The sequence below is a fragment of the Centroberyx gerrardi genome, chromosome 20 (genome assembly GCF_048128805.1).
Source record: "Centroberyx gerrardi isolate f3 chromosome 20, fCenGer3.hap1.cur.20231027, whole genome shotgun sequence".
NCBI lineage: Eukaryota > Metazoa > Chordata > Actinopteri > Beryciformes > Berycidae > Centroberyx > Centroberyx gerrardi.
The window spans coordinates 13143166-13155320 of record NC_136016.1 but is presented as its reverse complement, the minus strand read 5'-3'; the positions used below and the strand labels follow the sequence as shown (position 1 = coordinate 13155320).

The window sequence follows — 12155 nt, the reverse complement described above, 5'->3', positions numbered from 1 at the left end:
CTTCGATTAAGCCAGTTGAGGACTGTGCTACTGTTTTCTCCCTTTCTTTTTCTCTCCCTCAATTTCTCCATCTCTTTCTCTTTCATTTATTCTGAGACTGTCTTTTAATATGAATTGCCTATTGTATGTGTACTATTTTATTGCTTTTCTGTCTGCAATTTTATGTGTTGCTGCTGTCTTGGCCAGGACTCCATAATTGAAGCGATTCTATATCTCAGCGGGACCAATTTGTATAAATAAAGCGTAATCAAATAAAATAATAGTCATACAGTCATCCTTCTCACAGGTACTTGTCAAAATTTGCTCTACATAGAAACACAGGGCCAAATAAATCAAGAATAAGACACCCATCTCGTTATAATCCCTAATATATCTTATCCTTCACACAGAGTTGTGCACTGTGTAATCATCCACTCATATGGTTAATTCACCTCAAATTGGCATGCCCAAATCTACCGCCAAGTCACTCCTCAAATAATTTAATGCACTAACAAGCGGACATTTTTTGGAACATAAAATCTGTCTCATCCAAAACAAACAGGCCCCCTATGTACCGTGACTCAGTGATTACTGCCTGCAATATTTCTCAATCACTTGAGCTGAAATCCCATGGCGCACATATGCACAGAGACAGACAGGGCTTAGAGAGAGGAAGGAGCAGAGAGAGAGAGACAGAGAGAGAGAGAGACAGAGAGAGAGAAATGAGTAGAGCGACATGCATGCCTGACCTGCATGCCAAGTAGCCATCTTTGTACCCACCCTCCTTTTTCCTCACTCCCTGTCCTCCTTCCTCTCCAGTCCATGCATACCCAAACTAACATGCACACCAGCACCCATGTGCACACACACATACACTAATAAACACATGCGTTTATGCCTACAGACATCATACAGACATCTTTTTTTTTTTTGTTTCTCCCACTCTTACAGACATGCACACGTGTACACGCGCATTCACATACATACATGCGCACACACACAGTGTAGATCACCCTCTTCAGTCGGATACTGCGGCATCACAGCCACACCTGGCCAACACCTGCCTGCTTATGAACAAATAACCCCCCCCTCCCCTTCCACACACACACACACACACACACACACACACACGCTCACTCACTCACAATATACAGAGAGGGAGGAGGAGATGAGTTGTGTGCTCATCAGGTCTACCTGTGCCAGTCCCTACGCACACTATGTCACCTATACTGTACGCACATATGCCTCCACATGAGAGCATGCAGACACACACACACATACACACCCAGTCAGGTAGTTTACAGCACTCCATCATGTACAGCTATATCATTATCTATACTGTCTATGCACTATATTTTCCTCTCTCTGTCTCCATCCTTATCTTTATCCCTTTCTCTCATGCAGCAGGAGAAGCAGCATCTATCCACACAGTTATGGCAGCACCACAGAGGATTTGGAAACGGTGAAATGTCTCAGCTGAGAGAAAAGGGATGCAAGGACGGAGTTAGAGAGTTACCGTTGCTACTTAATGAGCCTGTCGGCCGCCTGGCGCGTCCTCCCGCTCCACACGCCTCCCTCTTCCTCCTCCCCCCTCTCCATTTTTTCACTGCGGCTCTGTGTCTTTCCCGCGCCCCGAGGATCCGCTAGAGTCCCCCCTCGCTGGTACCCGTAGTAGCGCCTAGCAGGCAGTTAGCATCTCGCTCTCTCTCCCCCTCCTCCTCCTCCTCCTCCTCCTCCTTCTCTCCTCTCTCTCTCTCTCTCTCGCTCCCTCTGTCTGTGTCACTCTCTCTCTCTCCCCTCGTCCCTGACAAAAATGCAGCAGCTTCAACCTCTCTCTTCCCCTCTCCGTCTCTCCCTGTCGTCCTCTCTCTCTCTCCCACTGCTGCTGCCTCTCACTCAGTACAGCGTGTGCCGCTTCTCTCTCCTCCAAGCTCAGGCATTGCCAACCATATGATATCACTCAGTTGCCTTATATGGGAAACGGTGGGTTGCCATGACGACAGCAGACTCCACCTGTTTCTCTCTCCCCATATCTCTCTCTCTCTCTCTCTCTCTCTCTCAGTCCACCTTTTTCGCAGGGAGATAGATGGTCTGGTTAGGGTAAATACACACAGCGCATGGAAAGCAAAGAGAGGGTGGAGGGGAAGGAGGATGGACTTAAGAGATGAGAGGAGAGAGAGCACACTCAGACGTGATGGATAGAAGTATTCCCACGGAGGTGATTGGAGGGAGACGTAAGGAGGGATGGAGGGATAGAGAGAGCAGACTGAAGCTGCACAGAGCAAAGCTCGAGCAGGCTTTTCTGTTTTGACCATCTGTGACAGGTATCAAGTCAGAGCATTTGCTGATGGATGGGAGGAGAAAAAGGAGGATTTGAAGAGTAGAGAAGGAGAGAGGCGAGGGATTGGATAGGGCAACGAGTTTAATATTTCGCATTCGGAATGATCCATCTATTGTTTTTTTCACTGTCTCACTTGAATCCCTGTCTCCGTTTTATTCTGCTGCTGACTCTTTCTGATAATTACCACTCAAAACTGACCACTGCTGACCTGGCAAGCTGGTCATTAAAATGTCTCCATTGTGTGTCCAAGGCCCTAGAGACATCTCGCCACAAAATGTACTGTGCTCCATATTGTGCGTTTTCAAGCCCACCAACATGCTGTTATTCTTTACCTTAGAAAACAGTCACATGTGAAAACACACACGTGAAGTCAAAGCACATGTGCTTTTTGGACACATGTTGGTTTGCATATGTGAACATATGACAGTTCCCATTTCCCATGTGAAAATTACATTTTCACCTGTCAATTGTGTCATATGACAAATAGTAGGCAGTTGAAAAATCACTTAATACACATAATAATTGAAATTTTCACATCTGAAGTAAAAAAATGTCAGAATACAACATGTGTCCAAAAAGCACATGCGCATTGAATTCACATGTAGGTTTACACATGAGATATCCTGTTAAAAATGCCTGGATAAGTTCATATGAGAAACCCAACTAAGGAAGTTCGCATATACCAATATTAGATGGGATGATCAGGCATAAATAGACCATAAATAGAGCCTTGCTTTTTGTGTTTCACCTTCAAAAGCTCAGTTTCCAAGGTAGTATTTGAAATATTCTAGTCGTTTGTGCAGTGGTATTTCTGACAATTATATGAAAGATATGAAAGAAGATATGAAAAACCTTAAGCAGAATATGAGTTATTATCCAGAATACTGTACGCATTCACAGGTCAAACACACACATTGTGTCTCCACAAACCAGTGCAGTCAGACACATTTATTGCTAATTTAAAACCTGATAGTGAGTAAAAACGTCTCTGAAACTAGCTCCATGGTTATTTTTGACCTGCAACTTCTATTATGCTTCCCTACCAAGACACCCATGTGTTGATACTATATGCTTTGTGAAGGTATAAAGCATATAAAGTGCCCAAAAATTGTCTCTAGATACATTTCTTTTGGCCCTCCAAAGGATTCTAGGAGGCGGTAAGATATTCTTACTTTGGTCTATTGTGCTGAAAATTAATTATAGGTGAGTGATTTTGAGACATCTTGCTTATTATAGGGCTTATTAACAAGCATCTTAATGATATAAGAGATGAAACCACCCATCATAATAATACCCATGTTTCTATGTCAAAACATTAAGGCATCCCTTGTCCAAAGCCTTGTTTTGTGTGTTGATCTTCAGCTAATTAGGTGTGAGTCATGTACTGTCAAGCTACCTGTCGTCCACCAGCAGCGGAGCCCTGGGACACCGACACGCTGCAGGGGCTGTTGGAGTACTTGTTTTTCTGGAGGTCCATGAAGGCGTCCCGCTGGCGCTCTATGTCGGCCTTGTGGATGCTGTTCAGGGCCTCCAGGCTCTTGGCGGCCACGGCGTTGTGCCGGCGGTCCAGCGAGGACGACGTGAACCCCCCGTTGGTGCTATCGGGGAACCGCCGGGCCCCGCGCCCCCCGCCGGCGGCCAGGGTGTGGTAATCCCGCGGGAACTCGGCATCGCCGGCAGAGATCATGGGACCCTTTCTCTTCTCTCGACCTGTGGGGGGGGGGTCAGAGGTGGGGGCATGGGGACAGGGAGGTGGATTTAAAGAGGAGAGAGCAGGGGGAGATGGGAAGGGAAGGAGGTAGAAGTGAGAAAACTACACACATTTGGTGACATTATTAGATCATATGATAAAACGATAAAATATTAGTAACACTTGATTCATGGTGTATGGGAAATAATCTATCTAAACACATTAAATTGCACAACAATATACTGTGAGTAAGTAGGGAGGTTATTACTAATATTGGAGAGCTTTAATTAGTGCAAAACATTATATCAGATTACACTTCACAGAGATTTTATAGAATCACACCCACAGGTTAATAGCAGCAACCTTGAGGCATGTCGAGTCTGAGAGGTAGTGAAGGAGTGTTTATGTGCGGCCTAACACTGCTCCAGCACTGTGACATGCGTACACTGATTTTGTCCTTGAGCAACCCTGCACAGTATATTAACATCTAGAAGAAACAGTGCTCTTTCTCTCTTTTTCTCTCTTTCTTTCTCTCATCTCTCTAGCCACTCTGCATACCGCAGGCAGATATTGTGCTGTACACAAACACAGTGCACACATGGATGCACACGCACGCATGTACATGAACACACAGGCCGGAGCACACACACACAGACACGCAAACAACACGCAAACACACATACAAACACACCTCCAGCCATATAGCCCTTTTCAAAACAGCTGCAACATCTGTCTATTCCAACAACTGCAACTGTCCTGGGAAGCCTGAGGCAGAGCCACTGTTGCACAGCAAGGTCCCCTGCTATTATATGACAGCAGAATTGTCACACATGTGTGTCAAAATCAGTCTAAGTAAAGTGACATAAATGGTCATGATGTCCTCTTGTATGGAGAACGGTTTAGTGCCCCCTTGTGACCGTGGATACACAAAGCATGGTGAAAAAGCATAAGGAAATTTGATATTAGTTCCAGTAATTTAAGTCTTTTGTTTTCATAATAGCAAAAAAACTGACAGATGTCACATTTTGTCTTGATATTAGGATGTAATGAAGATTAAGAGTGTAAAATGTCTAGAAATAAGAATAAAATTTGTTGACACTAGCCTATAGGGGGAAGCACATAAGACGGAGGAGCGATACCAAGCTGACACACTATTGCTTGAGTCAAATAAATGGCGCTTCAATCAGAACAAAGCCAATCTCTGCTGAGTTTTCAGGCTCTTTCACTTGACTCTGGTTAGAAGGAGAGTAGAAAGAATCGATCTGGACACATAGACACACATAGTGTCTAAAGCATGCACATCATAAAGACAGTGTACAACATGCTTTAAAATGGATCACTGTCCATTTCTTACTTGTTATCTGTTTCTGTAAGTAGAGTTTTAGACCCAAAGTGTAAATCACATGGCTTATGGTCTTTTCTGCCGGACAGAGGATCTATTCTCTATTGATCTGTGCTATTTGGTCCCTTTATTTGCCAGCAGGGCTGCCAAGGAGCATTGAAGCAAGACCTTAAAGTCATTAGCTCACAGTTAAAAAACTATGTAATGAGGCCTATGCGGAATGAGCATGTGCAAGCTCAGCTAATAACCAGAGTAATTTAGTCCCTCATAAGGTATAAGTTGTGCATTATTACAACACATTACTATAAATCTATCAAAACTATATAATAATGGCACACTGGGTAACAGTAGTATATCAATGATATTGTGGAGAAACTGTGGTAAAACTATACATATGCTCATTTTGTTTTTTCCTGAATTGCTAGTTTCCATGGCCATTTATGCATTGAATGAGAGACACCTGCTCATAAATTCAAAAAATAAATTGGCATCAATAAAATACAAGCATTAATTCATTCATTCCTGCAAAACCGACTTTTTGCACATGGATTTTGCCTGACAACAGCAGTATTTGTAGCTGTAAAGTGTCTGTGGTTCAGTTTGAGCTAATGAAGGAAGGTATTTGAGTTGGTCACAGATGTAAATCTTCGCATAGGAGGGATGGGGCATTCCAATGTGTATCCATGGCAGAAAAGAAGAGAGTGTAATAAAAGAGAGAGAGAGTGGGAGAGGAAGAGAGAGCATCTAGACTAGGGCTTGTCATTGTAATTTATGTGAAGCCTCCAGTAAACTCCTACAGTGTGGCGAAAAGTATGTGGGACAAAAGGATGCTATATTTTGCCATGAGAGGGCCTGCTGGCCATTTGCTGCAGGATGCCCACACTGGAGCAACAACACCTGCTGCTGCACTTACTGTACAAGCCTATTTTATAAAGGACAACTGTGTTAGTATCATCACGGCTATCACAACATCTGTCCTATTTGTTAATTTGATTTATCCGGGGAAGGGTTTTGCTGAGCATGCATGCTCTTTTACAGCACCGCCCCCCGCTTTACATTCACACAATGACATACATTACAACTGGGAGCTGCCCAGTACAACCAGTCTTCAACTGTTGCCCACTGAGCAGCTTACTGGGATAAAACTGAGGTCTTGCACAAGGGCAGCTGACTGGTAGCTGGGGAGGGAAAAGCATTAATCCTTCAATTTCTCTGCACAGATATTCCCTGTTTGTCCACGGATTCAAACCGGCGACCTTTTGGTCACAAGCTCACTTCTCAAACCTGTCATCACAAAAAGAGTATCCCTTTGACACCTTTCAGCTCCAATTCAGTGTGAGTTTCATTTTCATATTCAGCTCTGTTTGGTTTTGATTCTGAATCCATTTCTGTTTTCTTTTCTTTTCTTTTCTTTCTCTGGACTAGTCTTTTAGTGTTGTCTATTCAACCAGAGGCACATACCTGCATATATTACTTTAGTCATCACTTTACTCATCCATGTGAAAAAACTGCTCTCGCACCATGTTTTTTCTAAGCTCCAACATGTCATTATTGCTGCCGGTGGTAGTTAATGGGCTGCCACCTCCTCCCAGCTTGCTCCTGGCAACACCTCTGTTATTATAGCTGTGCTAATGCTAACAGCACTACTAGTACAGTTGATGAATTGCCCTTTAATTTTCTCACTATACTCCCATTGTTGAATCTTTTACTCAGATGTTGTCACCCTAGGGAAGACATTACAATTTGTCAACTTCACTCATATGCATATATGTACTTTTATACAGAGCTAAAATGTGCACAAGCCTCCATGTGTAATACTATTAATATAGAACAATATTGCTATACTTGTGAGGGTCGTCCAGTGACTACATTAATTTACTAACTACTAAGCCTAATCCTAAATTCAATTAAACATAACCACCCCTACCTTGACCTTAAAATCCTCTTTTCAAAGAGGACCAGCTAAAATGTACTCACTGGTTCCCACAAGTGTAGTAATACAAGTGTACACACACACAAACACCAAACCCCTCTCTCTCTCTCTCTTAAAAACACATACACACCTTCCCTTTAAAGGTCCCATGCTGGCCCATCCAGAAGATTCATTATTCTGTGTTCATTATAGTTGAGGGAGGGGGGGCTAAAAACCAGTGAGTGATTGTCATTCTGCCATTGATACCATATTTCAGCTGTCCTGGACACATTCCAAAAGGCTGTGCTCAAGGCCACGTCCAAACATTTCTCATTACGGGGGGAGAGCTGCAACCTTGGCCACTGGTGGCCGGGGTCTGACAGAGGCTATTTGTTAGTTTTATGGTTTCATCGCACTGAGGTCTAATCATTTGTACTTGTCTGAGCGGGAGTACGAGTCCGTGCCTCGCCCAAATTTAATTCAAATTATTTTCTTTCTTGAATATTTGACTTGGTAGCTGCAGTGTAATGGATGCAGAGTATACAGTCACAACATACACAGTATATCTGCCCCCAAAACTACCACTACTGTACCATTCTTTAGTCCTTGGTTTGCTTACTGATATATTTCTCTTCTTGATAGTATTTCCTCCTGATTTCCCCCTTCTCTCCTTTTGACCGCGCCTCCCTTTTCCCCTCTGCCTTCTTTGCTCCCTTGTCACTGATTCATTCATTTATTCATGTATTCATTTTTCCATAATCTCACTCATATTCCAACCAGTGGCATACTGCCACTGGCCGGGACTGGGTTAGTCCTTCTCTCTCTCTCTCTCTCTCTCTCTGTCTCTCTGTCTGTCTCTCTCTCTCTCTCTCTCTCTCTGTCTCTCTCTCTCTCTCCCTCTCTCTCTCTCTCTCTCTCTCTCTCTCTCTCTCCCGCTCTCTCTCTATCTCTATCACAAATTCTCCATTCTCTATTCATCAGAGACTATTGATTAAGGAGGAAAGCACTGTGGCAGGGATGAATGAAAGAGGAACGGTGCTCCTCCATCCACAAATTATAATATCCAGCTCTCCAGGGCACTCGAAAATTAAAATAAAACCCAAACAAGATCAGAACGCGGACGCCGAGCGTGCTATATTTGGAACAAGGTCTGCCTTTGCTGAATACAAAATTTCCACAAACTGTTGCCAGCAGGAAGGCGTTGGATGCAGGATCACAGGGATCCAACATACTGTTGTTACACTTAAAAAGGACAGGAGATTGCCTCCTACAACTACCTTTGCAACTTCCATCATCCATATTAAGAAGAGGCTGCGCTCCACATTCAGGTACCACGTACATTAGACTCTCCCAAATCAAAGACAGGTTTACTATTCAGAGTCGTATAACCTTTGAGTATAGATTTATTAGTAGTAGTAGTAGAAGTAGTAGTATTCCTGCTGTTGTGGCAGAACAATGCCTCTAACACAATGTACATTGATGCCATCAGTCAAGATGAGACATTTGTCAGAAGTCCTCCCTCCATTCTAGCTCCCGCTGCTTTTTCGGCCTCAAGTTCAATTTTCACTTCTAAGAGTGCTCTATAATTCATCTTCAGCTGCAAGATTATTAAAAAAAAAGTGATGGCGTGTCTCAAAATACCAGAGTGACGTTTAAAAATGACTTCAGCATGTCTCCTGATATGAGAGCCAGCCCAGAGCAATCGGCCGCCAAAACCACCCAAAACCACCCAAAACCACCCAAAACCACCAACACCGGCCACCCGCCACCCAGTCCTGCAGTCTCTCTCTCTCATTCTCTCACTCTCTCTCACTCTCACCACCGTTCACCCCACAGCTGCACCGTAAACAGAGCTGAAGGACACTTTAACCCTCCCCATCTTGTCTCTCAAAAGCCTTGATCGTGGGTCCTGACAGATCGCTTTGATAAGCACAGATGGAGGGAAGGGAGAAGGAGGGAGAGAGAGAGGAGAGAGACGGGGTGATAGAGAAAAAGAGAGAGTGTATACGATTGAGTCCCAGGACAAAATACTGAAACCCATCTGAAGAATGTGTCCGGGGGAAACACGCTGGTGTGTGCCTGCATGTGTGTGTGTGTGTGTGTGTGTGTCCCGGACAAATTGGTTCTCCTAAAGATAAACATCATTGCACCATGGAAACTCAATGTCCTCTAGTGGGAAAGCACAGCCAGCTCATCTCTCTCCTCTCCTCTCCTCCTCTCCTCCTCTCCTCCTCTCCTTTCCTTTCCTTCCCTCCTCTCCTCTCCTCTCCTCTCCTCTCCTTCCCTCCTCTCCTCTCCTCTCCTCTCCTCCTCTCCTCTCCTCCTCTCCTCCTCTCCTCCTCTCCTTTCCTTTCCTTCCCTCCTCTCCTCTCCTCTCCTCTCCTCTCCTCTCCTCCTCTCCTCTCCTCTCCTCCTCTCCTCTCCTCTCCTCTCCTCCTCTCCTCTCCTCCTCTCCTCTTCTCTTCTCTTCTCTCCTCTATAAGAACTTCACCTCTCTCCTCCCACGCCTCTATCCCCCCCTCTCCTTTTCTACCCACCACCCACGCAGCATAGAACAACAACCCCTACGTCTTCGTATACCATGCCATATGAATTTCAATTGAACACTAATTATGGCATAAATATTCAAATCGCCCGTAGCCACAGTCCTAAGCCTAGAGCCAACACACATACAGTGGCAGCATGAATCACAAGGGATTGCATAAGATGACAGAATAGTGTGAAAGCACACTTGAGTCTTTTTGCAAAAAATAAATGTCTATTTCTTACACTAATGGGAAGATAATACTGAATACTGAAGACTTATTGTTTTTTGTCTCCACTGTCACATGAGTGACATGTGAAAGTAAAACCAGAGGGCCCGGGTATTTTCTTTTTTTACAATTTAAGGTTTCTGCTCCTCTCCAAAAGCGCACTAAGAGCAAAGTGATGACATAAAAGTGTGAAGGAGGGAGAGCAAAAAAAGCTTTAAACTTGGCAGATGTTTTTTCTTTTTTCCTTTAGTTCGAGCCTTGACTCCCAATCTGTGGCTACAGCGCCGCTTCACAAGGACAAGAAACCACAGTATACAAGCAGAGTGCTAAGATATAAATAGCCCGCGTCTCCTTGCTAAACACATCCACTACACCTTATAGTAAGGTTCACGGCCGATGCGCTGAATGCCTTTGGAAGGAAGGAATCAGACACCCTGTAATTACAATCAGGAGCATGTTTCATCCGCTGGGGAAGTGGGGCTGAAAAGACCTTCACAGTGAGCTTCGCAAGGTACAAAATGTGCAGCGGCGGTGATTTGTGATAAAATAAAAAACGAAATTTGAGTGTGACATAACCAGAGAAGTCATTGAGATGGCATTGTTAGTCACACTGCAGTGCATGGATTTCAAGCTAAAAAAAAAAAAAAATGTGTGAAAGTTGCAACTCGTGTGTGTGTGTGTCTGCTTACATGTTGTATAATGACGTGTTATTCTTGAGGTTCAGCAAGACAGGCTTTCACAAAAGTAGGTTTATAGCTCAGATAGTCCTGCGTGATTCATCCATGTGACATTTATCCACCGTTGATGCTGTTATACGGTCAGTAAGCATTGACATTTATCGCTGTATCAACATTAGCCTGGCCTGTATGATGCCACTTTTCTTCTGGGTGTCATCTTGGAAAACATGTGCCAGCCAGGCCACTTGTTGCACACTGAGAACAAACCACTGGGCAGACTTCTTCACATCGCTAGGAGAAAATCTTGAATTGGAAGTTACATCTTCAAAGAGAATAATAATTCATGACAGAAGGAAAAAGGGGACTTGGATTCATCATGAGAGCTGAAACATGCCCATCTAGTTCAGTCTCTGTTCAATTTGACATCCTCTCTGATCCTCTAACTGTCTCGTATTGGATCTATACTGCATGCTCAGTGAATTTGAGCCCTGCCTGCTATTTTTTTTTCCACCCAAAACATCACTCTCAAATCAGCTTATCTTGGTCCAAATATCAGGCTCTGAGACACTCAGCGCATCAATTTACCAATACGCAAGATCTGGTCTATCCCTTGTGCTATTAAACTAGGATGAGAGCCCACCTGATTTAGATGTTGGAGGAAAGGGCGATGGGTGACTGCAGGTACGTCACTGGGGTTATTCAAGTAGGCACGTCCCATCACAGATGTCTTATTGATTTTACCCCATAACACTTTCAGAAGACTCATTGCAGAAAGTAGACACACACACCCAAAACTTACACTACCAGTCAAAAGTTTGGACACACACATTTTTACTTATTTTTACTATTTTTCACATTTTAGAATAATAGTAAAGGCATCAAAACTATGAAATAACACAAATGGAATTATGCAGTGACCAAAAAAGTGTTAAACAAATCAAAACTATCTTATATTTTAGATTCTTTAAAGTAGCCACCCTTTGTCTTGATGGAAAGGAAAAGGCTTTAGAAAGAAATTCATACATAGGCATCAACTTCACTATTTATATTTGTCTAAAAAACAAACTTCAAGCATTTAAGCATAAGCCTTTAGATCAAAATGGCTTTCAGAGAATGAAAAACATAGTACATTCAATCAGGTGTGTCCAAACGTTTGACTGGTAGTGTAGACTCACAGAAAACTAGTACATAATACAGGAAAAGAAAGTCACACTGTTTACCTCCTTGCTGTGTTTTTTACAGTAATACCCTGACAAAGGCATTTGTGCTGAAATATTGTTCCTTATTAAGAAACACAGTAAGGAGGCAAAGAGTCAGAAGGAAATCTCAGAACCACCTGCCTCTCCTCCCACTAACAGCACTGATTTACACTCACTGCACCCACACCAGACTCACACACTCCACCCACACCTAGGCTCACCCTTCGCCCGCTTCTCACCCAACAACAGCACCGAAGCCCAG

At 43.6% G+C, this 12155-nt stretch overlaps 1 protein-coding gene across 1 annotated transcript in view; it reads right to left on the bottom strand.

The window, feature by feature from the left end:
- srcin1b (SRC kinase signaling inhibitor 1b) overlaps positions 1-12155 on the bottom strand; it is a 67904-nt gene that overhangs the window by 40849 nt on the left and 14900 nt on the right. Inside the window, exon 2 of the mRNA XM_071899185.2 lies at positions 3717-4030. Coding sequence (XP_071755286.2) covers positions 3717-4007 — 291 coding nt within the window. The 5' untranslated portion in view covers positions 4008-4030. The remainder of the gene's footprint in view (positions 1-3716; positions 4031-12155) is intronic.